This window comes from Mesoplodon bidens, assembly GCF_964165515.1.
Source record: "Mesoplodon bidens genome assembly, chromosome: 5".
NCBI classification, from domain to species: Eukaryota; Metazoa; Chordata; class Mammalia; order Artiodactyla; family Ziphiidae; genus Mesoplodon; species Mesoplodon bidens.
This window is the reverse complement of record NC_138161.1, coordinates 29,704,434-29,732,015: the sequence shown is the minus strand read 5'-3', so window position 1 is coordinate 29,732,015 and position 27,582 is coordinate 29,704,434. Positions and strand designations below refer to the sequence as shown.

Genomic DNA, 27,582 nt, shown 5'->3' with positions numbered 1-27,582 from the left:
CTTTATTATGTTGAGGAAAGTTCCCTCTATGCCTACTTTCTGGAGGGTTTTTATCATAAATGGGTGTTGAATTTTGTTGAAAGCTTTCTCTGCATCTATTGAGATGATCATATGTTTTTTCTCCTTCAATTTGTTAATATGGTGTATCACACTGATTGATTTGCATATATTGAAGAATCCTTGCATTCCTGAAATAAACTCTACTTGATCATGGTGTATGATCTTTTTAATGTGCTGTTGGATTCTGTTTGCTAGAATTTGTTGAAGATTTTTGCATCTATGCTCATCAGTGATATTGGGCTGTAGTTTTCTTTCTTTGTGACATCCTTGCCTGGTTTTGGCATCAAGGTGATGGTGGCCTCGTAGAATGAGTTTGGGAGTGCTTCTCCCTCTGCTATATTTTGGAAGTTTTTTAGAAGGATAGGTGTTAGCTCTTCTCTAAATGTTTGAGAGAATTTGCCTGTGAAGCCATCTGGTCCTGGGCTTTTGTTTGTTGGAAGATTTTTTATCACAGTTTCAATTTCAGTGCTTGTGATTGGTCTATTCATATTTTCTATTTCTTCCTGAGTCAGTCTTGGCAGTTTGTGCATTTCTAAGAATTTGTCCATTTCTTCCAGGTTGTCCATTTTATTGGCATATAGTTGCTTTTAGTAATCTCTCATGATCTTTTGTATTTCTGCAGTGTCAGTTGTTACTTCTCCTTTTTCATTTCTAATTCTATTGATTTGAGTCTTCTCCCTTTTTTTCTTGATGAGTCTGGCTAATGGTTTATCAATTTTGTTTATCTTCTCAAAGAACCGGCTTTTAGTTTTATTGATCTTTGCTATCGTTTCCTTCATTTCTTTTTCATTTATTTCTGATCTGATCTTTATGATTTCTTTCCTTCTGCTAACTTTGGGGGCTTTTTGTTCTTCTTTCTCTAATTGCTTTAGGTGCAGGGTCAGGTTGTTTACTCGAGCTGTTTCCTGTTTCTTAAGGTGGGATTGTATTGCTATAAACTTCCCCGTTCGAACTGCTTTTGCTGTGTCCCATAGGTTTTGGGTCGTCGTGTCTCCATTGTCATTTGTTTTTAGGTATTTTTTTATTTCCTCATTGATTTCTTCAGTGATCACTTCATTATTAAGTAGTGTATTGTTTATCCTCCATGTGTTTGTATTTTTTACAGATCTTTTCCTATAATTGATGTCTAGTCTCATAGCATTGTTGTCGGAAAAGATACTTGATATGATTTCAATTTTCTTAAATTTACCAAGGCTTGATTTGTGACCCAAGATATGATCTATCCTGGAGAATGTTCCATGAGCACTTGAGAAAAATGTCTATTCTGTTGTTTTTGGATGGAATGTCCTATAAATATCAATTAAGTCCATCTTGTTTAATGTATCATTTAAAGCTTGTGTTTCCTTATTGATTTTCATTATGGATGATCTGTCCATTGGTGAAAGTGGGGTGTTAAAGTCCCCTACTATGAGTGTGTTACTGTTGATTTCCCCTTTTATGGCTGTTAGTATTTGCCTTATGTATTGAGGTGCTCCTATGTTGGGTGCATAAATATTTACAATTGTTATATCTTCTTCTTGGATCGATCCCTTGATCATTAGGTAGTGTCCTTCTTTGTCTCTTCTAATAGTCTTTATTTTAAAGTCTATTTTGTCTGATATAAGAATTGCTACTCCAGCTTTCTTTTGATTTCCATTTGCATGGAATATCTTTTTCCATCCCCTTACTTTCAGTCTGTATGTGTCTCTAGGTCTGAAGTGGGTCTCTTGTAGACAGCATATATATGGGTCTTGTTTTTGTATCCATTCAGCCAATCTGTGTCTTTTGGTGGGAGCATTTAGTCCATTTACATTTAAGATAATTATTGATATGTATGTTCCTATTCCCATTTCCTTAATTGTTTTGAGTTCGTTATTGTAGGTCTTTTCCTTCTGTTGTGTTTCTTGCCTAGAGAAGTTCCTTTAGCATTTGTTGTAAAGCTGGTTTGGTGGTGCTGAACTCTCTCAGCTTTTGCTTGTCTGTAAACGTTTTAATTTCTCCATCAAATCTGAATGAGATCCTTGTTGGGTAGAGTAATCTTGGTTGCAGGTTTTTCTCCTTAATCACTTTAAATATGTCCTGCCATTCCCTTCTGGCTTGTAGAGTTTCTGCTGAGAGATCAGCTGTTAACCTGATGGGGATTCCCTGTGTGTTATTTGTTGTTTTTGCCTTGCTGCTTTTAATATGATTTCTTTGTGTTTAATTTTTGACAGTTTGATTAATATGTGTCTTGGCATATTTCTCCTTGGATTTATTCTGTATGGGACTCTCTGTGCCTCCTGGACTTGATTAACTATTTCCTTTCCCATAATCAGGAGTTTTCAACTATAATCTCTTCATATATTTTCTCAGTCCCTTTCTTTTTCTCTTCTTCTTCTGGAACCCCTATAATTCGAATATTGGTGCGTTTAATGTTGTCCCAGAGGTCTCTGAGACTGTCCTCTGTTCTTTTCATTCTTTTTTCTTTATTCTGCTCTGCAGTAGTTATTTCCACTATTTTAAATTCCACCTCACTTATCCGTTCTTCTGCCTCAGTTATTCTGCTATTGATCCCATCTAGAGTATTTTTCATTTCACTTATTGTGTTTTTAATCAATGTTTGATTCATCTTTAGTTCTTCTAGGTCCTTGTTAACTGTTTCTTGCATTTTGTCTATTCTATTTCCAAGATTTTGGATCATCTTTACTATCATTATTCTGAATTCTTTGTCAGGTAGCCTGCCTATTTCCTCTTCATTTGTTAGGTCTGGTGGGTTTTTATCTTGCTCCTTCACCTGCTGTGTGTTTTTCTGTCTTCTCATTTTGCTTATGTTACTGTGTTTGGGGTCTCCTTTTTGCAGGCTGCAGATTCGTATTTCCCGTTGTTTTTGGTGTCTGTCTCCCATGGCTAAGGTTGTTTCAGTGGGTTGTGTAGGCTTCCTGGTGGGGGGGACTTGTGCCTGTGTTCTGGTTGATGAGGCTCCATCTTGTCTTTCTGGTGGACAGGTCCACGTCTGGTGGTGTGTTTTGGGGTGCCTGTGACCTTATTATGTTTTTAGGCAGCCTCTCTGCTAACGGGTGGGGTTGTGTTCCTGTCTTGCTATTTGCTTGGCATAGGGGGACCAGCACTGTAGCCTGCTTGTCGTTGAGTGAAGCTGGGTGCTGGTGTTGAGATGGAAATCTCTGGGAGATTTTCGCAGTTTGATATTATGTGGAACTGGGAGGTCTCTTGTGGACCCATGTCCTGAAGTTGGCTCTCCCACTTCAGAGGCACAGCACTGACTCCTGGCTGCCGCACCAAGAGCCTTTCATCTACCTGGCTCAGAATAAAAGGGAGAAAAAGTAGAAAGAAAGAATTAGTAGAAGAAAGAAAGAGAGAAAGAAAGAAAGAAAGAAGGAAAGAAAGGAAGGAAGGAAGGAAGGAAGGAAGAAAGAAAGAAAGAAAGAAAGGAGGTAGGGAGGGAGGAAGGAAAGAAAGAATGAAAGGAGGGAGGGAGGGAGGAAGGAAAGAAAGAGAAAGAAAGACAGGAGAGAGGGAGGGAGGAAGGAAGGAAAGGAAGGAAGGAAGGAAGGAAGAAAGAAAGAAAGAAAGAAAGAAAGAAAGAACGAAAGACAGGAGGGAGGGAGGGAGGAAGGAAAGAAAGAAAGAAAGAAAGAAAGAAAGAAAGAAAGAAAGAAAGAAGGGTGAGTGAGGGAGGGAGGAAGGGAAGGGAGGAAAAAAGAAAGAGAGAAGATAAAGTAAAGTAGAATATAGTATGATAAAATATAGTAGCATTATTAAAATAAAAAAGTAATTATTAAATTTTTTAAAAAATACAGAAAATGGACAGATAGAACCCTGGGACAAATGGTGGAAGCAAAGCTATACAGAAAAAAATCTCACACAGAAGCATACACATACACATTCACAAAAAGAGAACAGGGGGAAAAAAATCGTAAATCTTGCTCTCAAAGTCCACCTCCTCAATTTGGGATAATTCGTTGTAAAAAGAGGAAAAAGGGAAAAAGTCTTAAATCTTGTTCTCAAAGTCCACCTCCTCAATTTGGGATGATTCGTTGTCTATTCAAGTATTCCACAGATGCAGGGTACATCAAGTTGATTGTGGAGCTTTAATCCGCTGCTTCTGAGGCTGCACAGAGAGATTTCCCTGTCTCTTCTTTGTTCTCACTGCTCCCGGGTCTCAGCTTTGGATTTGGCCCCGCCTCTCCGTGTAGGTCGCCGGAGGGCGTCTGTTCTTCGCTCAGACAGGATGGGTTTAAAGGAGCCGCTGATTCGGGGGCTCTGGCTCACTCAGGCCGAGGGGAGGGAGGGGCACGGAGTGAGGGGCGAGCCTGTGGCAGCAGAGGCCAGCGTGACTTTGCACCAGCCCGAGGCACGCCGTGCGCTCTCCCAGGGAAGCCGTCCCTGGATCCCGGGACCCCGGCAGTGGCGGGCTGCACAGGCTCCCCGGAAAGGGGGCATAGGCAGTGACCTGCGCTCGCACACAGGCCTCTTGGCGGCGGCAGCAGCAGCCCCAGCGTCCCACGCCGGTCTCCGGGGTCCGCGCCTTTAGCCGCGGTTCACCCCTGTCTCTGGAGCGCCTTTAAGCAGCGCTCTTAATCCCGTCTCCTCGCGCACCAGGAAACAGAGCGGGAAGAAAAAGTCTCTTGCCTCTTCGGCAGCTCCAGAATTTTTCCCGGCCTCCCTCCGGGCTAACCGTGGTGCACTAACCCCTTCAGGCTCTCTTCCCGCCGCCAACCCCAGTCCTCTCCCTGAGCTCCGACTGAAACCGGATACCCGAGCCTCAGCTCCCAGCCCCGCCCGCCCCGGCGACCCGAGCAGACAAGCCTCTCGGGCTGGTGTGTGCCTGAGGGCACCGATCCTCTGTGCGGGAATCTCTCCGCTTTGCCCTCTGCACCCCTGTGACTGCGCTCTCCTCCGCTACTCCGAAGCTTTCCCCCCTCCGCCACCCGCAGTCTCCGCCCGCGAAGGGGCTTCTAGTGTGTGGAAACCTTTCCTCCTTCACGGCTCCCTCCCACTGGTGCAGGTCCCATCCCTATCCTTTTGTCTCTGTTTATTCTTTTTTCTTTTGCCCTACCCAGGTATGTGGGGAGTTTCTTGCCTTTTGGGGTGTCTGAGGTCTTCTGTCAGCGTTCAGTAGGCGTTCTGTAGGAGTTGTTCCATGTGTAGATGCATTTCTGATGTATCTGTGGGGAGGAAGGTTATCTCCGCCTCTTAGTCTTCTGCCATCTTCCCCCGGGATCCTATCCCAGTTATTTTTAAGTAGTTACCACTGAGTAATTACCATTCATCTATGACCAGAAGTCCATCTATGAGAGATGCATTGGCCAACATCTTCTCTCCTGCCCTGTTCTGGTGATGGCTGGTATGGCTGCAAAATTAGCCACTTCAAAACTAAGTGGTATAAAACAACCATGATTTTATTATGTGCATGATTTTGTGGACCAGGACTTCAGAGAGAGATTGTTTTTCTCTGCTCCACAATGATTGGGGAATTAACTGAGTAGCTTGAAGGGTTGAGATAGTTGTAGCAGCTCCAATAGAGACATACATCTTGGAACTTGGACCTGGCTGTTGGCTGAGTGATACCTTGATTCTTTTCTGCATCTGCTGGTACCGGAATGTGAATATGGCTTCTAAACTTATATGCCTGATGCCTGGGCTAAGATGGCTGGAAATGGTCATCTCTCTTTCCCTCTTTTTCTCTCTCTCCACAGCTTCTCTGAATGGTTAGCTTAAGCATTGAGGTCTCTGGTGAGTTGATCTTCTTACATAGCAGCTGGATGTTCCCAGAGTAAACATTCCAAGAAGTTTAGGCAGGTCATTTTACGACCTAGACTTGGAAATCCCAGAATGTCACTTGGGCCATATTATTTTGGTCAAGCAATTCCTTAATTCAGCTCAGATCCGAAGGGAGGGGAATTAGGTTCAAATTCAAAATGAGAGGAGTAGCAAGTGATCCCTAGCCATTTTTAGTCATGTTCTGATTTCCATTTGCCAATGACTGACTACTGCTCAAGAAACTCATTAGAGAATCTCACTGTGGTCACTCTTTCTGAAAATAGTTATAGACAATAGCAATTCAGTGTCTCTGTGTTCTTCCCAAATGTGCAGTCTGTGGGGTACTAAAGAATTGTTAAGTCCTTGGCTGTGGGGTAGAGAATTGTCTCCCTAATTCTGTCACACACTTTTTATAACATACTAGCTTGATCACACCTGCAAAACAGAAATTTCAACATTGCATTGAAATGAGTCAGCTGCGACATGTCTTTCTTCCTGAGTAGACTATAAGTTCCTCCAGGAACTTACTCAATTTTTGTGTCCTTAGCTCCTAGCACAGAGCCTGGCACATAGAATGAAATACAGTTCCTGAATGGATTACTGAGTAAATGGACTTATTCAAAGCTACGCTTTTCCAAGAAACACTCATTCTAGAGTAGCTGAATAAGCTTACAATTCCCACATTGGAGAAGAATTGAGTCATCAGAATTTTATGAATTTTTATGATCATGTCTCATGTATAATAAATATATCAAAATAATACTTTCATTAATTTACTACTAGAAGAAATTTGTTTCTTGTTGATCATGGTGCTTACTCTTTTTTCCCATTTATTGAGATTTTATTCTAATGTCAGTGAAACAAAAAAATGAGTATTTATATCTGATATCATGAATATAGATTTACAGTCTTTACCATGCCTTGATCACAGATTATTTACAGTATTTCCTGGAAATATTTTTAGTAGTTCCATATTAATATAGTGATAGTCATTTAGTTGTTTGATTTTATGAAACAGGAAACAGTCTAATTGATAGATGTCTCTACAGTAAGAAGAATAGTGCTTCTCATTCAGGAAATTTAATTCTGAGACCAAGAAGTTATTTAGTAAGTTGCTTTTGTAAAAATAATTTGGAGTCCCAATGGATGGCATCTGATAGACATCAACTAAAAATACAGAACCTCCTGTTGTATAATGTTTATGTGGGTTGTGGTCACTTCAAGTAGTGATTTTCAGTGACTAGAGGTTTACAGTAGGATTATTAGAGGCACTGGTATTATATTTGATTCTAAGGTACAATTTTAATAAAGATAATTTTTGAAGTACTTGGTTTATAAAGCAATTTGGGCAACATGAATTGCTTTAAAGTATACATCCATTAACTGTCCAAGCTGTCAATAAAGTAGATCAAAGCTTAGATAATTAGAACCGTCCCCATTGTCTAGATGTACCCAGCATTGACCTTAATCACGATGACCATGTTGTCACCAAACTTAAGAGGAAATAAGTAAAGGTAGAGGAGAGGGAAATTGGATATACATAAAAGTAATTAAAGGTGAGCTATAATTCAGGCCTTTAAAGAAACAGTGTCTTTTTACCATGCTAAGAGATTCTCTACTTAAGTTCTAATTGTCATTTCCCTATGTTTAACAAAATGCATGATCTCAGCAAAAAAAAAAGAACTTTTAAATGTCTCTGTGTCTTAATTTTCATGATGAAGTTAGGCCAGAACATTTAATTATTTGATGAGATTGCCATATGAAAGCTAGAAAATATCCTTCTACCCACAAGCCTGCGATAATAATTGTTGATTCTATTTATTATATATGCTTGAGTAAAAATAAAGGGGGAAAGGATGCCAAATTGGGCAAGTAAAAAAAGAACAGGCAAGAGTGTGTGTGTGTGTGTGTGTGTGTGTGTGTGTATAACATTTTGACAGTACTTAATTCACATAAGCATTTTATTACTTCAGATGTTTAACATTTCTTCCCTTTTCTCAATTTGCATATGACATTCAGGCAAATGATCATTTTCTGTGAACACCGCCCAGATTTTGGCTGGAGTGGCTATGGTTATGCTTTGGCACTTTCTGTCATAGTCTTCTTGCAAACCTTGATCCTTCAGCAGTACCAACGTTTTAATATGCTCACTTCAGCAAAAATTAAGACAGCTGTAATTGGACTGATCTACAAGAAGGTAAAAGATTGAAGAAATTCCCAATTTCTAAATGAACTGTATCCTTATGTGCTTTAAAATAAGGGATCTGGAAAAATAGAAGTGTATATTAAAAAAGTTCTAGTGTGTCCTTTGAATATACATTTATTTTGCTATGAAAGAACTTTGACTCATCAATATCGGTTGCATTAATTTCTTTATAGGGTTCTCTTTCTATAGTCCCTGAAACTTCTCGTCAACTCTAATCCATGAAATTAAAGGATGTTCTTTGTTCACTGTCACATCACTTAACTCCTCCTCAGAAAATGGATGGAATTGAATGTTTTATGGTTGTCTATATCTATGGATCAATAAAGTTTCTTTCCATGATCATTTTCCATCTACATAGTACCTTTTACTTCTGCTCACTCTGTCTTTTCATGCAACAAAGCCATCCTCTCTACAGTCATTACCTATTTCTCTTTGAGTCTAAGCCCTCTCCCACCCACCCCAAAACCTAGCTGATCCTTATACCTAGCATGATCCTAAAGTTTAATTTGTCCTTTCTTGAAAATACAATTTTTTTTTAATTCTATTCTTTTTTTTAAATTTATTTATTATTTTTGGCTGTGTTGGGTCTTCGTTTCTGTGCGTGGGTTTTCTCTAGTTGCAGTGAGCGGGGGCCACTCTTCATCGCGTTGCGCGGGCCTCTCACTGTCGCGGCCTCTCTTGTTGCGGAGCACACGCTCCAGACGCACAGGCTCAGTAGTTGTGGCTGATGGGCCTAGTTGCTCCGCAGCATATGGGATCTTCCCAGGCCAGGGCTCGAACCCGTGTCCCTTGCATTGGCAGGCAGATTCTCAACCACCGCGCCACCAGGGAAGCCCTTGAAAATACAATTTTAAATACCACCTCTTTACCATTCAGAGCCTTTTATTTACATGATAGTTATAAACAATTAAAGAGTTTCCTCCCTCCCGTAGTTATCACTGAGTTATTAAATCAACAAGTGTCTTTTGCCTTCTTAGTCTGTATTCCTCTATAAATTGTGGGCTCTTCAGATTTGGAATAGGAACTTTTTAACCTGTTGTACCTTTATCATCTAAGATAGTGGCGTTTACACATTTTTATAAAAGTTGGAAGACTGAGTAAATGAATAAATGAGCCACTACCTTCAAGAAATTGGGGAGGGGGCTTCCCTGGTGGCACAGTGGTTGAGAGTCCGCCTGCCGATGCAGGGGACACGGGTTCGTGCCCCGGTCCTGGAGGATCCCGCATGCTGCGGAGCGGCTGGGCCCGTGAGCCATGGCCGCTGAGCCTGTGTGTCCGGAGCCTGTGCTCTGCAACGAGAGATGCCACGGCAGTGCGAAGGCCCACGTACCGCAAAAAAAAAAAAAAAAAAAAAAGAAATTGGGGAGAACTATTAGCATACATAATAAATGTGTGGAACTAAATGCAGATATTATAAGATATCAGATAAGCAGGAAATCTACAATGTGTGTAGGCAGTTAAGGAAGGTTTCACATAGAAAGGAGACTTGAAATAGTCTTTGGGAAAGCTGTAGTATTTGTGTAAGTGGAAGGAAATGTAATTTGGGTTGACCTGGGCATGAAGTGTTACAGACCATTTGGCCATATTAGGCCAAAATGGAGGCATAGAGTGATTTTAGAGACTCTGGAATGACCCAAGCTCAATTGAGCCAGGAAATACTAAACTTGAAGTAGAGCCAGCTCTGTATAACGTAGCCCAGATACAGGGTCAGAGAGACTGCCCCAGTTGTAATTTTAATGGCTGTAAATTCTGAGAATTTACAGAATCCAAATATGGAGAAAAGATTGATCAGAGAGTCTAGGAATCAGTTTAAATGCTAACATTTGTTTTCAATATATGGTCTATATAGAACAGGACTTCATTAATTGATTAAAGCATTGGAGTTTAGGTATAAGATTTGGGTGCATTTACAAGCATAAAAGAGTAGATTGCGGTAGAAATTGGAGCAAACTGTCCGAAATAAAAAGGAAAATCAAGTGCTATGGGTGAGTCAATTATAAGGGCAAAAAGACCCTGGAGATAATGTAAGAGGGAACAGAGTCTACAGGAGTGAGACTGTATGGGTCCTTAGAGAATGTTTAATAACAAAGGGCACTCAAGGATCAAAGGAATACGGCAATCACGCTGGTTCAGTGGATCCTGCGGTAGGGATTAAGATTTAATTCAAACCCCATCAGACAAACAGCGGAAGACATTCGTAGTGACCTGTAGTGCTAGGATGCTCTGGGACAGCCCATGCAGGTGGCACAAATATAAGGTAGTCTTTCTTCTGAGTCTCTTATCTTATATCTGCTTTCCAGAGGGACTAACTGGGGTTGCTAAATTTCCCTTCTCCTATACAGATTTTAGGATTCTGATTTTTGTCATATTTAGATAACTTCAAGATCCTAAATAGCTCTCATAGTGGCACCAGATGACCCATATTCATCTGACATTGGCCCTCCTTCATCAGGGATTTGTCGTTACACTGGGGTAAAGCTGGTCTCACACCTTTTTCTTGGTGAGGAAGGGAGGTGTTTGAAAGCCCTTGTTCCATATCCATCCACATGACTGCTGCTACTTTGGAGTAAAGTTCAGGGAACATCATTTTTTAAGGTTTGTGGGGAAGAACACAGGCCTCCTTCCACTTGATCACTTCACGAGTCTTTGGGTCTTAAAATTCAGATTTTGTTACCCCTTAGCTCTCCGTTGCAGGCTCCATGGGAATTCTTGAGGGCTAAGAAACAAGATATGGTTCAAAAGTAGCATCAGTTAATCCTGGGCTTAATGTGGGCAGTCTGAGGGCATTCTTCCATCAAATACCATCCAATAGGAGTTTCTGTGATTTTAAATATATTCTATATCCACATTGCCCAGTATGGTAGCCACTAGTCATATACGGCTGTTGAACCCTTGAAACTGAAACGTGGCTAGTAAGAGTAAGGAAGTAGGTTTTTAATTTCAATTAAATTTAAGTTTAATAACCGTGTCTAGACTGTCTACATTTGTGGCTTAAAGGTTTGTTCTTTCCTTAATTGTGGGAAGTATATAATATAAAGAAAACTGATAAAATTCTGTTTCCATTCTTTAAAATAGATGTACTTAAGTGCCGTCAGAAGGAGGAGAGAGAAAGGAAATCCTGGCATACTTTTTTTTGCATCCAAAAGAACTGAAGAAAAATGAATTCTCATAGATTTATGAGGATCCACCTTTAGGAAAACCATGACTCATTAGAAGTATGGCAACCACTGTTTGAGAATCACTGGGATAGAAATGTTTAGGGCCCAGCAAGTTCTAAATTATATGATGTCTATGACTTACAGCTAGGATGGTCAGGAAAAATAGTTCAGGAAATAAAGATATGAACCAGGGCCGTGGCAATGAGTCCAGAAAGGAACAAATACATGAGGGAGAATGTGAAATTGTAAAACAAATTTCATCATCATAAGATGAAATGAACCATTAGTGAATTGAGCTCAGTGATAAAAAAAAGATACTTCCAGTCCGTAAAAAGGGTTTTTGAGGTTGGAAGCCATATCTGGTGTATCTGGGTCTTCTTAGAGCACAATTCAATCAATGAAATGAATGAAGTTTCAAAAAGTGATGAATCACATAGATGTGTTACAGATGCTCCTGAATGGGTCCCCAACAAGGGTCCTTCTGTCCAGTGTCCTTCGAGCCAATGAAGTTTGGGTTAGGAACAAAGGAAAGCTTCATTCTCTGATCAGATAACGGAGAGATGGGAGCTCGCTCTAAAGCAGGGGTCCACAATCCCCCTCCACTCCGGACCCCAAGTCTGTGGAAGAACTTTCTTCCAGGAAACCAGTCCTTGGGGATCGCTGCTCTACAGCACAGGGCTCTCCCGACAGGCTGGCAGGGAAGGGAGGGGGCGGGGTTCTTGCTGGGTGGCTGCAGCTGTGTTGCTCAGGCTCCTGATCAAGGTGCCAGGCGCAACATCTCTGCTCGCGGCCCGCTGCTGCCATCTTGGATTAAGTGTCATGCGTGGCTACTGCAGCCCGACACCGAGCTTCGGTGTAGGCTCAGCTGTTTTCTTTCTCAGGCGGAACTCTGGTCTGAAGGGCCGGGTGCGAGGCCTCTGCACACTGCCCCCTGGGAGCAAGTGAGACTAGTCTAAACACCCAGGAAAAGGGGGAGAAAAAAGGTTAGACTTTATTGTATTACCCAGTCCCCTTAGAATTGTTAATGGGTTTTGCCGGTGACAGTTGTGCTTTGTGTGTTTTCCAAAAGGAGGGTGTTTATTTGATTCCTTGGATAATTTGATGATTTTGAATTACTCAGTCTTTTAGTATTTTCATAAATACTAAGTGTGGTTTATCTTTTCCTTCTAGAAAAGTGGGAGAAAAGAGTTTATATTTGTTTATAATAGTAAGTTGGGGGTGGGTGCAATTAGAGATCAATGGATCTCTTAAAAAATGCTATAGTCTTAATGAAATGAGAATAACTGTTCTTGGATTTCCATTGTTTTACCTGGCCACTTTAAATGGTCAATAACTTATTAAGGGAGTTTACAAAGCTACATTTGGAGGAGACGTGGATAGAAGTCTAACGATTGTTGTGATTAGTATTTTTTCCTTTTTTCCTCTTATGGGAGCAGTATTTATTCTGTTTTATCATCAGCACCACTGTGCCCCTTAGAAGGCAGTAGCAGAAATGTAAAAGATTCAACACTGCAGTAGCCTTAGAGCTTAGGGGGATCCTGACACCTTGTGAAACTCCCAGGTCTGTGCATCTCCTCCAGCGGCCCCATGACCTCCCACACGCACTGAGCCCCTCGGCTTTAAGCTAGGGAATGTTAGAAGTGTTCCACTGAAGGCCCTGCCTACTTTTTTTCCAGATGGGCTTTTCCTCTCGCTTTGTATTAGTCATTTATTGAATAAATAGATCTTGAGTGCCTCCTGTATACCATTTACTTTTGTTAGATCCAGCTCTCAATCCTGTCTCTCTTTAAATCAATGTGATGGAAATTCTTTAGAACTTTTGTCATATGAATGGACTTTTGCCTCTTTTCCAGTTTAAATATAAACTTCCACTATTTTTACAGTTATTTATGCTTTTCACTGGGAATTTTAAATGAGTGAGAAATTAAATAAGTGAATTTATAATATCAACCTTAGTAAGACGATACCAGTAATTAACCATAAGGATATTGAATTCAATATAATATTAAATAACATACACTGAGGGAAAGTGAGAATTAGGCTTTGGAAGAAAAGAAAAGATTTATTTCCAACTGGTCCATGAAGCCTTTTCAATACTCTTATCTCTCTAAATCCCCATGGCCCTTCTTACCTATTGTTAAACTTATAATCAGCCTGTGTGTAGGACGTTTGTGTAGGAGGGGAGTGGACTGCACAATTAGATTATAATCTCTTTAAGAATTAGGACTGTATCATTTAAAAATTAGCATTCATTAGATATTCATTGATTCACTTGTGTACTTTGTATTGATAAAAGTTAGATGGTTTAGCGTTATACGCCAGTAAATAGAGAGGAAACTCAGTGCTAGAAATCTAGAATTGGTTTCTGTTGCAGTTTTTCAATTCCACAAATCGTAAAGGGTTCTTGGTGAATGTATTTGCTTGGGAATCCAACTGTTACTCTCTACCAATACATAGTAAATTTTAAAACTATGTAATTTGATCCATAATTGTTTTTTCTTCATCTAAAAACATAGCTCTTGATGTTATATGATCTGATGCATAAGTAATCATGCATATTTGTCTAAATATATTACAAATTTTTATTTTTAGTTAAAACTTACCATTGTTTGACTGTAAAGATCCCTCATGATCTACAGAACTCTGAGTATTTTGCTTCTCTTTTTCCAGACCCTGCTTTTATCTAATGTTTCTAGAAAAAAGTTTTCCACTGGGGAAATTATTAACTTGATGTCAGCAGATGCCCAGCAGCTCATGGACTTGACCGCAAACATCAGTCTCCTTTGGTCAGGTCCTTTTCAAATCCTGATGGCTGTATCATTTCTTTGGCAAGAGCTGGGTCCAGCAGTGTTAGCAGGGCTGGCAGTCTTGGTGTTTGTTATCCCAGTGAACGCTTTAGTTGCAAATAGAATGAAAAAGCTGAAGGTAAGAATATGATTGCCTCAAGTTACATGCGTCCAACAGTACTTATTACTTTAATACATTTAGGTGCTGAAAATTTATACCTTCTTTTACATTTTTCTGGATTTTTCAAATAATTACCAAAAAGATTAGGCTTTAAAGATGAGAAATAGAAAATAACATATGATTATAAAATAATTATGTGTTACTAAACACACTAGTATTTAGAATAACAGGTTTTTCAGTGAATACTTTTAAACTAATTTTAAAAAAAAATATTCTGGATTTTAAATAATTGTAAGTCAAATTTTTAGAAATGGACATACATTTTCAGGACCTTAACCTAGAGCCCTAAGACATCCAAAGAGACTCCAATATTATATACAAATATTCCAAACAGAAAATATGCTTTAATCACACAAACAATATTAAGGATATTAACTTGTAAATGTGTACTTTGTTAGATATACAAATACTTATTATTATATATAAAATAATTGTGGCAGTATTATTGGAGGAAACCCTTAAGAAGCAATACCTAAACAATGATAAGTATAAAATAATATAAATATTAAGCATTTGAGTAAATATATAATACTTATATAATGTTTTCAAAAAAAACAGTATTTGAAAATATACATTTTAATCACTCTAATTTCCAAAGTACTAAAACACTCAAGATAGTACACTTAAAATATAGAAACCTTTGTATATATATATAATTGATAGAGTTTGGGGAATTTTTTCCCATTTTAATGGAATATGGCTATTATTTTATCATTACATTCTAAATAACTATTATATTTTCTACTCTTTTAGAAAATGTACATCTTGTTTTTATCCTACTGCTGGCTACTTTTAAGTTTATAATGTCTATTTATAACTATTTTCTAACATTATCAACAGAATAATATTGCATGAACATTATAAGATGGTTTTATATAAAATAGTATATAAAACAGAGGAAATACATTGTATTTTTAAAAATAGCTATGGTCATGTCAATTAAAGTATTAGCAACTCTCGTCAAATATACTTTCATTTTCTTTCCCTTACATAGAAAAGCCAAATGAAGAACAAAGACAAACAGATAAAACTGCTCAATGAAATCTTACATGGAATTAAGGTAATATAAAAAGAGCATACCTTTAATTTAACTATTTAGAATATAGCAATGAGTTAAACAATAAATGAATTTTTTAGCATTCTCAATATCAAAGTAATGATATAAGTATAGTTTTTGAGGGAGTATTTTAGATTTCAGATGTATAGGAATTCTTATTGTTGAAATAACATTTAAATAAAGCCAAATAAAATGCAGGGTTTTTTTTTTTGTTTGATTCTCAACCAACAACTAAACACAAATATCCCAAAAGATACGAAATATTACTTGTTTCAAGGGTAGAAGAGATGGGATGAAACAGGGCAGAGTGACAATACCATTGTCATCAGTGTGAAGGCAGATTTATACAGGGTCAGTGATGAGAAGGTAGATATATACGGGGTTCTTTTACTCAGAATAGAGATGATCATACAAATGCTATTCTATGAAAGGTGTGTTACAGATATTTGTTTCCTAGAAAAGCTACCCCCACTCCACACCACTAACATTTTCTCTGTGATAAAATGAGTGAAACCTGTTGAACTTTTGTATAGAGATCTTCCTGAATTTACAATGGAGCTGTATCCTGAAAAACCCATCATAAGCTGAAAATATCCTTAAGTCGAAAATGCATTTAATACACCTAACATACTGAATATCATAGCTTAGCCTAGCTGAAATATGCTCAGATCACTTACATTAGACTACAGTTGGGCAAAATTATCTAACATAGAGCCCATTTTATAATAAGGTGTGAAAAAGTTCATTTATTGAATACTGTACTGAAAGTGAAAAACAGAATGGTAGTATGGTTACAGAATGGTTGCAAGTGTATTGGTTGTTTACCCTCTGGACTGTGTGGCTGTCCAGCATCACGACAGAGTAGTATACCACATATTACTAACCCGGGAAAAGATCAAAATCCAAAATTGGAGGTGCAGTTTCCATTGAATGAGCATTGCTTTTGCACCATCCTAAAGCTGAAAAATCCTAAATTGAATCATTGTAAATTGGAGACGTTCTGTATATAATTTCAAATCCTATTGCACTTGGATTATAGCTTACCAGATTTTTCTAAAGCACAAAATTTGCAGAGTTCATATGGAATTTCCTTCTAACATTTAAACTGCATAGGACGTTCCCTCTGTCTGGTGCATCTATCATTATATGCACAGAATAAACCCATTATATGTACCCATTGATTCACCTTAGAATCAATAAATGATATACTGTATTGTGCTGTGTAGAATTTTTACAAAAATATAAATTACTGAAGTGAAAGACATTGTTAGATTGAAGATACCTTGAAAGGAGGCTATTATTCATTTAATCATCTGAACTTTAGAATAGCAATAAGTAACTCTGAAATTTAACTCAGATTATTCAATAAGGTCACACATCCCCAAAGTATATGATCCAGATGCATCTTGCATCTCTTGGTGGGTTAATTGAGAGCCCCTGCATCCATTAGAAAGTAGAGTGATGTATGTTCATAGGTTTTAAGTATTGATATTCATAAAAGGAAATTTGTGTTATCAATAGGACTAGGACAGTGTAGATAAAATAAAAGAAAATTTCCTCAAGATCTAAGCAAAGTTCAAGATTTAAAATAGCAGTCCCAGTAGTAAATACACTAGAATATTGGTAGAGGTCCAAGTGGCAATCAATTAGTATAGTTTAAAGGTGTGAGCAGTTTGCATCCTTGGAGTCTGAAAACAGGTGTCATAGAGGCTCTATTTGATAATGATAGTATATTAGCATTTATTGAATATTTTCTATGTGTCATGCACTGTGCCTATCACTTTATATCTGTTTCCTCATATAATTCTTATAAACCTCAAGAAAAAGATTTCTCATCTTCATTTTACAAATAAGGAAACAAAGTATCTGAGCAGGTAAGGGTCATGTCTAAGTTCACAGAGCTGGGGAGAGATTATTAGAGATCTCCAGAGAAGCAGGACTAATAGGACAGATAGACATATAGATAGATAGATAGATAGATAGATAGATAGATAGATAGATAGATACATGATAGATAGATAGATAGATAGATAGATAGATAAAGATTTATTTTAAGGAATTGACTTATGATTATGGGGGCTGGCAAGTGTGAAATCTTTTGAGCAGCCTGGAAATTCCAGCAGGAGTTGATGTTGCCATCTTGAGTCTGGAGGCAGAATTCCTTCCTTCTCAGGGAACCTCGGTTTTTTCTCCTAAGGTCTTCAACTGATTGGATGAGGCCAACCCATTTAATGGAGGGTAATCTGCTTGATTTTAAGTCTGATGATTTAAATGTTAATCAGATCTAAAAATTACCTTCACAGCAACATCTAGACTGGTGTTTAATCAAAGAACTGGTCAACATAACGTAGCCAAATTAATACATAAAATTAATCATCACAAAGGGATAGAGCTGGAATTTGAATGTAGGTCTATCTCACTCTAAAACATATGTGGTGAGCCATTGTATGATTCCGCTTCTGCATGTTTTCCATCTCAGAAAATAGTTTACAATCTCAGAACACCAGTAACCTTTCAGAAAACGGCTTGAAGTCCCAAGACATCAGTTTTCAAGAAATTGGGAGACCAAGGAGAGAAGCTTAGATATTTAGAAATGGGAAGAGAACAGAACTGAGAGTTGGACCAGCAGGAAAACTGACAGGATTAAGCTAGATAGAAACTGCTATAGAGCTCATGCCAGGAACTGGGATGTTGCCAAAATCTGGCTCAAGAATAAGCTACTGGTGGGTAAGAGAGACATAAGCCTGGGGAAATGGTGATTTCCTCCCCTGACCCACCCCAAAAAAACACAATTCAAGGAAGTGTTTTGACTCAGTTGAAAACAGGGGAAATTTTCTTTACTTTTTAGGTAACATCTTTTTTTTTTACCTACACAATTATGTGAGTGTGTGTATGTGTTTTAGTGTGTGTATTTGTGCATGTTTTTATTCCTTCTATGATATTGATTGTCAAATAGTCATTGTCTGACTTCTTCACAGATCCTTAAACTTTATGCATGGGAACCCTCCTATAAAAAGAAGATTATTGAAATTCGAGAACAGGAATTGGAAGTTCAAAAATCAGCTGGGTATCTTGCTGTATTTTCTATGCTGACTTTAACTTGCATTCCATTCTTTGTGAGTCTGTGTATTATTTCTTGTTTTGATTTTCAAATTTGATTTGCAGATTCACCTTCAAATTACCTGGAATTAAGTTGTTCAAAGTGAAATCTTCTTTATCTGAATTTAAATTAAAAAAATATGCAGTCATTAACCTATGGAGATAAGAGAATGAAAGATTTAAAGAAGGGGAAAATTTTTTTTGGTGCATTCTCATTGGTCTGTATTTTTTATATATAATAAGATTTTACATCTTTGTAAATTTCTTATAGATTGAACAAATGCCATCCTCATTCTTAAAAAATATAACCTGTATTTCAGAGTTCCATTTCAGCTCTAAATTTTTTTGATTTTTGTGATTAATCCCTTTTACGCAAGACCCAAAGTCACACTACATAGAGATGGGAAGGGAAGTTATCTAAACATTTATTGAGGGTTTCTACTGTTTACCAGACAAGTTATATGCATTGCTTTATTTCATTCTTGAAATAATAAGACATTACTTTTCTCATTTCACAAAAAGAAATGGAAATATTGATAGTTTGGAAACATCCTCAAAGTTATAGAATTAGTATTTGTAGGTGAATTGATATGAACTGAGGTCATTCTCCTTCTGTCACTTCATACAAATATTGGGAATCTCATGCTATTTAAAGAGTATAAATTGCCTTGAAATATGAAGCAGCAGCTGAAAGCTGAAGGATAAGAAAACTACATATACCTGAAGCATCAATTTTAACCAAAGTTACCACTCTCAGTGGTGAGGGGGTCAGGGAACATTCTATATGTCTCCCCTGTTGTTAATTTAAAATATTATTATTTTTTATTCAAACAGACATATAGGTATTATGAAAGTAAAAGCAATATTTACATTTGGAATATTTTAGTAGAAATGTCCAAGAAACATTTCTTTAAGACAGTCCTATGTACATGATAAATAGTCAATACATTCTCAGGCATAAATGAACTTTTCTGCCTTTTCTAAATGAAACTTATGCGAGTAAATATAAATCTTATCAGTCGTGATTTATTTATGCCTTCCTCAGTTAATACTAAGACACAGAGAAAGTATAATTATTGAATATGAGACAGAAGGTATGCACACGTTACTGGAAAAAATTTACATAAAACTTCTCCACTTTGAAGAAAGATGAACTACTATATGTTTTAAATGGGAATAATTACTCTAGTGAAAATATGATATGTCAAAGAAGGGAGCTAGACCACATGTTCATAGGATGTCATTATCTAAGATACACAATTGTATGATCTGTACTAAACATTGATTTCATATCCTTCTGCAGTAGTACTGAATAGTACTGCATTTTAGTAAACAGCAACAATAAAGGTTATTAAAATTTTCTTTTCTAATTTTGAGTCTCTAACTCATAATTGAATAATTAAAGATAATAACATATCTCTATTTTTAAGGTGTCCCTGGCAACATTTGGCGTCTATTTCTTACTGGACAAAGGCAACATTTTAACAGCCACTAAAGTGTTCACATCTATGTCTTTGTTTAATATTTTGAGGCTTCCTCTGTTTGATTTACCAATGGTGATCTCAGCTGTGGTCCAGGTACATCCAAAGTATCCTTAAACTGAGAATCATTTCTCTGCTGAAATCTCTGGTTTTGCATATTTCATTTCTTTGTCTTTTTTTAAAATTTCACTTTTTGTAGTTGCTTTACACTGCTTTCAAAATTAACCTCCCTGAATTAATGAGCAATAGAGAACATTATAGAATGGAAGGAATCGTGTCTTCTTTGCCTGTGCTTCTCTTCTATAAAAATGACTTTTAAGCGTCTTTTCAACAGAAAGTCAATTGAAAATGACTTTCAATATGTGACACTGTTTTCTTTGCTAAGTGTTAGTTTCTTTTATTTAGCATTTTTAAAATTTGGTTTTTGACACTATGCCATTAAAGGGTTCATTTTCTGCTTTCAGCTGAAAAATTTTTAACTAGGTGCTTTGCACAGAGCTGGATCTGAATTTTCCCAGGGTTCAGCAGCATTTCATCTATACTGAATGAATAAACCAGAGAGAAAACTGCATTGATAATATCAGTCTGCCAACAAACCTTGTATGAGGTATCTGGTTCAGCCTGCTTTTGTTGTAACCTCCAATTGCTAGAGGCTCTTTAGATGCTATAATGAGTAGAAGGCGGCTAAAACCACAAGGAATCAAAAGAACTGAGTTCCTTCATCCCTTTGCCCTGAGATTTTCTCAGTTAAATTTTTTTGATATCAGGTTGGGGCATTCCACCATCAAATCCTTTTCAAGTCTGGGTTCATAAACAAAGTGAATCTTTGCGTATTGGAACCGGCTCTTTGATCTAAGAACTTTGCCTTTTAATTTTTAAATTATTTAAATGAAGAGTAACATACTTCTATAGTAAATTCCAATTAAACTATTTTTGTTACATAATACCATTTTTATGTTATTATACTAATAATGACCAACAGAGGGCATAGAAGTACTATTGTTGTGATGCTTTTAACACTTGTTTCACAGCACACTTCTTTTAAAGAAAATGTCATTCTTAGAGTAACAGTTTAGTTTTGCTTTTGAAATTAGAATCTAGCTAAAGGTCTGGTATGGCAAAGTGTTTTCCAACTCCTAGTGGTACGCTATTACTGTCACTAAACAAATAAGGAAAACAATTGTCAAAAAAGAAAAAAGAAGAAAAGAAAAGAGAAGAAAAAGAAAAAGAACCAGCTCTGCATACTGATATGACACACTTGGTAAACAAAACCACAGCCCAATTACATCTTATCCATTAACAATAGACATTTCCTAGCATAAAGTGAATAAAAATATACTAGAGGTTTCATGCAAGTCAGTTTCAGGGGGAAAAATGATTCTATTTATCATAATTGTAGCTAAACATTTTACAGGTATTTTACTATAACTAAATGTTACTATTGCCAAAACAATCATTTTATTTATGCTCAGAAGCAGAATTCATTCAATCGTCCTGAAGTTGCTTTTAAAAACTAATTTCTCTATAATTATTAATTAATCAGTTATTATGTCTTTACTAGAATGTTAAGGAGGAATTTTGGTTTCTTCTTCTCATGCTTTCCTGCATATATATTTGTTTTGATCTTTGGTCCTTGAAACTGTTCTTTTTCTTTATGGATGGACTTATTTATAAACATTAAAACAATGCAAACTATGCTTGCTGAATATTTTTATCAAAACAGTGCAAACTATGCTTGCTGAATATTTTTATCAATATCTTCAATTTGCATCAAAAAATTTTAATCATACTGTAAATCACAATAAATGCTTTTCAGTTTAACTTGTGCTTGAAACCCAAAAAATTTCATTTGCATTAATTTTGATAGACAAGAATATCATTGGTTCGTTTGGAAGACTTTCTCAATACTGAGGACTTTCATCCTCGAAGTATAGAAACAAAGTACATAGGAGGTCAGCAGTTCCTCTTTGTATTCAATATTTATTTGACTTCTAGGCTGAAGACAATTGATTCTAAGATATATTTGTATTTATTTTTTTCTTCCTAGATCATGCCATTGGTTTTACAAATGCTTCCTTTTCCTGGGATAAAACAGGGATTCCAATATTAAAAGAGTAAGTCATGGTTTGGGGAAAATTAAAAACAAAAAAATTTTAGCATTGAATTCTATAATGTTCCATGTTTATATTTTTTAGAGTTTTTAAGCAGAAGATGAATCTATAGGAATTTACAAGATTTTTTTTAAACCTCTCACTGCACATTTCATTTTTATGTTTGTTTTACTCTTTTTTCCCTTTTCATTTCCTCTGCAGCATTTGCTGTTGCATTTCGGAAGTTTGGGTGTTTGTAGAATAATGTAGGACAACGTGAATAGCAGCAATTTCAGGGATGATACCCAGTGCAGTGATACAGTGACTTGTCTAGGAATATACATTAAAAACAATTATAACAAGAACTTCTTATGTCATCTCTCTCTTTTTCTTGTCATGCAGCTTAAACATAAAGATTCCAGAAGGAGCTTTAGTGGCTGTTATAGGGCAAGTTGGGTCTGGAAAATCATCTCTGCTTTCTGCCGTTCTAGGGGAAATGGAGAAACTTAAAGGAGTAGTCCAAAGAAAGGTAAAGTCAACAATTCATTCTTTTCACATCTCCTAGTGTAATAGGCTACAACCAGCATATCATTAGTGTCAATAAGAATTTATCAAATTGAATTGAAGATGCAAGTATTTAATGTGCATTTCTAGTTTGTAACAATCATTTAAATTTCCACAGAAATTGATTAACTATGGATGGCTTAGTAAGAGCATTGTGTCCTCCAATTACTTCAGCAAATCATTTAGGAATGCTTATGGTAATTGTTTGGTGATATTAACTAAATTGCAACCAATTATAGAGAAACGAATGTGATTTATAATGTAATTTGATTAGGTTTCTAATTATCATTCACTGCAATGTTTCCTAAGTAATTACGGCCATTCCATTTCTAAGAAATCTTGTAGTTGCTCATGAGAAGGACTTTTGACCTAGAAAAACCTCAGGAAAATCATAATATTAATAGCTTACATTTAAATTTAAGCCTTTGGGCTAAGGAGAGGTCTACTCCCAGCCATTTGTTTTATTCTTAAAGGACAGTAGGAATAAGAATTCAAGAAGTTCTTCATCAGCTTTTTCTTCTTTGAAATACTAGACTATCTAATGAGTTTTTCCTTAGACCTAACTAACTCTTAGCTAAAATACTACCTATTCGCTCTTCTCACATCTGACAAGATGCAGAAGCTCTATGGATCTGAAACCAGTGTCTTCACAGTTTTGCTCTCGAGGAAAAAGCAACTGCAAATCTTTTTATTTTTTGTTCATAATATATCTTTCCTCATGTCTTTATATCTTTCCTGACTCCAGTTCTTTAGCGATTATTTATTTCTCTCTCAGCATTGCTATTTCGTATTTTGGAATCAAGTATGATTTTTAGGACTTTTTCTGATAAGGTTACACTTAATGAATACCTCTACTCTTTAACTTTAAGTACACGATCTTTGTCTCCTTATGCTCTTCCTGATGATTACAATCAGCCATTTGTCTATCAATCAAGATGACTATACCTTTTCCTAGGCTAGTAAGTATCCTTTAAAAATATAATGCTTGTCATGTTGATTTTAGTATTGTTCAGTTTCTTTGGCTAATTTCACAAAGCAATCATTGAGTACATACTATATGCCTAGCACTTAGTACCAGGGAAATAAACATGAATAAGATATGCTACTCTTCTTACAGAGTTCATAGTCTAGTGAGGGAGATACTAAGATCAATTACAACAAGTATTTAAATTAGATTTTTTAAATGAAACGGTATAAAAACAACAAATTCTTCTTTAAAGAGAAAAACAATCAGAAAGTAAGTAGCCTTTTATTTAACCTTGAAAAATAATTAGGAGTGTATCAAGATAAAAACAGTATCAATTCTAGGTTTCACCTGATGCATAAATGATAATAATAATCTTGAAAGGTTAAGCAGTAGATTGAATAAGATAATGTGCAAAGACCTAGACTAGTTCTTGGCATAGAGTCAGCTGGCTCCCTAGGAATTTTTATGGTTATTGTTATTATCTTCATTATGATTGTTGAGGTACTCATGGTAAGATTTAAAGATTATTTCTGATACCTTTGAGAATTCATAATTAAGAAAGTGTTCATGGTGATAATAGAAACCATAACATTGCTATTACTAATTGTAAAGCAGAGAGGACACACTTTGTGTATGTTAAGTTAGGGTTGTCAAAGAGAAACAATATATATATATTTTTTTTCAGAGGTATATAATGTGTTTTAATTCTCTCGGAAGAATTTCTCTTTAATGGCTTGTTTTTCTTTCTTTTTTTATTTTTTTTAAAATTTGATGAAAATTCATAATAATGCAACTGACAATGAAATTTAGTTATTTCTGAGATATACATTTTAAAGTAATAACTAGAATTATGACTTATAACATTATACCAGAACATATAAGATTTTTAGAAATTTCATGTAATGTCTGAAACATTTATATTAATTATTTCCATATAAATAACCCAAAGAAAGTTTAGTATTAGTTGTTTTTTGTTTGTTTGTTTGTTTGGTTTTTTATACTGCAGGTTCTTATCAGTCATCAATTTTATACACATCAGTGTATACATGTCAATCCCAATCGCCCAATTCAGCACACCACCATCCCCACCCCACCGCGGTTTTCCCCCCTTGGTGTCCATACGTTTGTTCTCTACATCTGTGCCTCAACTTCTGCCCTGCAAACCGGTTCATCTGTACCATTTTTCTAGGTTCCACATACATGCGTTAATATACGATATTTGTTTTAAAGGGAAATAATATTATCTGTCTGTATAGTTGACCACATTGTTCTTTAGGAATCTTGTTGGTCTGGATCAGTGGAGGATTTGAGGTACCACACTCTGAATTATTTCTGAAAACATTTTTAATCCTAAATATATGTGTCATCCTTATTATATCTAATTTAGTAGTAATATCATAATGATGGCATGGCCAACTTAACATTTAGTATTTATAAGGTGATCTTGTTTACGTCTTTCTGTTTCTCAAGGTTTCACATGAGCATTTTTTTGAGGCATATCATTCCAACGTTCAAATTCTAAGATCCTCTATTCTCAGTTTCTAAGGCTTACATCAGACATCATTCATGCAGAGTATCCAATATTCAATGTTCTTTGATAAAACATCAGAGAGTTAGAGTCCATTTTTGAATTAGCAAAACTTCTATTGTGGTTTTATTATTAAGAATGAAATGAAACAGAAACATTTTCATTTGTATGTGAGATGCAAATGATAATTATAATGATAATAAAAGGAAAAATTTACATCTCTGTGAAAATTGATCAACTTTTTTTCAGCTGTTGTCATACCAGAACATCAAGTCCACACCTCTCAATGTAGTATTTAGTTCCGGTTTTATATTATATACCACTTTTCCCTGTTCTGCAATCTTTCTCTTGTGTTCTTCACCCTCTGTTCCCCTTATCTGGACTAATGTATATCAAGTATTCAGAACTTCTATCACCCACGGACAGATTTAATATGCTATTCTAATCAAAGGTTATTCACTAAATGAGACAATTCAAGAGCAATTACTTTTGTGTTCAAGATCAAGTCAGATCAGAACTATATTGTTTTGGCTCAAAAGCCATTCTATGTCTTACATGCTCAACAAGGAGGAATTAAAAGTTAATCTTTGACCTTCAAAGTAGTTGGTAGAAATCAAAAGACTGGTAGTTACACACAGGTCTATGTCAGAAAGTACTTTAAATGTGTGGTATTGTTACAGAGTGCATAATATTCAAAAAACTCAAATCAGTGTTTGGATAGAGTCCATGGGGCAGATTGAATGTGAGTCTCTAGTTCAAATACTGGGAGTCCTTTGGAAGACAAGGGCTAGTTAAAAGGATATTTTAGGGCTTCCCTGGTGGTGCAATGGCTGAGAATCTGCCTGCTAATGCAGGGGACACGGGTTCGAGCCCTGGTCTGGGAAGATCCCACATGCCGCGGAGCAACTAGGCCCATGAGCCACAACTACTGAGCCTGTGCGTCTGGAGCCTGTGCTCCAAGAGAGGCCGCGATAGTGAGAGGCCTGTGCACCACAATGAAGAGTGGCCCCCGCTTGCCACAACTAGAGAAAGCCCTCGCACAGAAACGAAGACCCAACACAGCAAAAATAAATAAAATAAATTCAAAGGATATTTTATGTAGCAGAGTCATATTCAAGAATAATGTCAAGACATAAAATTATCAAAAAATGAATTTAAGAGCAGTGAGTATGTGGAAGAGAGAGATATGCTGCCCAGACCCCCTCTTCTAGGAAGGGCTTGCCACCCAGCCTTGGGAGTACATATAACACATCAGCACCTTCATGCTGGCCTCCTGGGGTCCCACTCTAAAAGGCCAGGCCAGCTCAGCCTAACAGAGAACAACTCTGATGGGTGATGCACCTCCATAGCTCTCTGGAGGGTTGACCAAATCTTTGTTCGATCTGGATTGCTGTGTGACTTCCTGCTCTACCCAATCCTCCTTCTTCCTTTTCTTTTCTAAGAATTGATCCCAAGTAAACAACTTGCACCCCAAATTCAATATTATGGGCTGAATAGTATTCCCCCCAAATTCATATGTTGAAGTCCTAACCCACAGTACTTGAGAATGTGACTGTATTTGGAGATAAGGTCTTTAAGGAGGTAATAAGTTAAAATAAGGTCAGTAGGGTGGGCCCTAATCCAGTATGGCTGATATCTCTATGAGAAGAAGAAATTAGGACACACACACAAAGGGAAGGCCATGTGAAGACTCAGGAGAAGAAAGCCATCTACAAGCTAAGGAGATAGGCCTCAGGAGAAGCCAACCCTGCCAACACCTGATCTCACACTTGTGAGAAAAGAAATTTCTGTCGTTTAAGCAACCCAGTTCATGGTACCTTGTTAGTGTGGGTAGAGCTGACTAATAAACTCAGTGTCTGCTTCCAGAAAATCCCACCAGACAGGTAACTTTGATAGCAGCTAGAGTGAAAGTAAATTAAAGGCACAAAGTAACTCATTTGAAGGGGCCTCTAATAAAAATACATAAGATTAAAACAGGATATAAGATTAAAGTGTAAATAAAATATATTTACATTTAAGCAATAATCTAAATATTTTTAAATTCAATTCAAAGAAAGCAAAACCATGGACTAAATATGTTCCTTTAATGTGGTGCATGCAAGTTCTCCTTTTCCCTTGTTAAGAGTATTTATTTTATTTATTTCTTTTTTAGGGCTCTGTGGCTTATGTTTCCCAGCAGGCTTGGATTCAGAATTGCATTTTGCAAGAAAACATTCTCTTTGGCTCTGTCATGCAGAAGCAGCTTTATGAGCGAGTTTTGGAAGCCTGTGCTCTCCTTCCCGATTTGGAGCAGTTACCAAATGGAGATCAAACTGAGATTGGAGAAAGAGTAAGGAAAATATATTTTATCTTATGCAGGAATAAGGAATAATAACATTCCATTCAGCTGTGCTAATAAAATACTTATAGCCTTTTTACTGAGGTCTTGAAGAGCTATAGAACTATAATTTTAAAAAGTCATTGTAGAATTCCTATGAAAGAGACGGCCATATTAAGGATGAATAATTATTTATTATTGACTATTTGGAAAATAGATTAAAAATCAGCAGGAAATTCCGTTGTTAGTATCCAAATGGGGGAATGAAAGCCCACCAAGTGGATCATCAACGCTTTGCCTTAGTTGCTGGCATAATGCTGTTCACTGTCTAATGAGGGAATAATAGTTT

At 36.7% G+C, this 27,582-nt stretch overlaps 1 protein-coding gene across 3 annotated transcripts in view; it reads left to right on the top strand.

The window, feature by feature from the left end:
* The window catches only part of LOC308618265 (multidrug resistance-associated protein 1-like), a 100,161-nt gene that overhangs the window by 18,530 nt on the left and 54,049 nt on the right, over nucleotides 1-27,582 (top strand). For all 3 annotated transcript variants that reach the window (XM_081235857.1, XM_081235856.1, XM_081235855.1), the window contains 9 exons: nucleotides 7,819-7,996; nucleotides 13,834-14,088; nucleotides 15,125-15,190; nucleotides 18,166-18,303; nucleotides 19,717-19,863; nucleotides 21,635-21,719; nucleotides 21,815-21,881; nucleotides 22,260-22,386; nucleotides 27,069-27,245. In XM_081235857.1, the coding sequence (XP_081091983.1) occupies nucleotides 7,819-7,996; nucleotides 13,834-14,088; nucleotides 15,125-15,190; nucleotides 18,166-18,303; nucleotides 19,717-19,863; nucleotides 21,635-21,719; nucleotides 21,815-21,881; nucleotides 22,260-22,386; nucleotides 27,069-27,245 (1,240 nt within the window). The remainder of the gene's footprint in view (nucleotides 1-7,818; nucleotides 7,997-13,833; nucleotides 14,089-15,124; nucleotides 15,191-18,165; nucleotides 18,304-19,716; nucleotides 19,864-21,634; nucleotides 21,720-21,814; nucleotides 21,882-22,259; nucleotides 22,387-27,068; nucleotides 27,246-27,582) is intronic.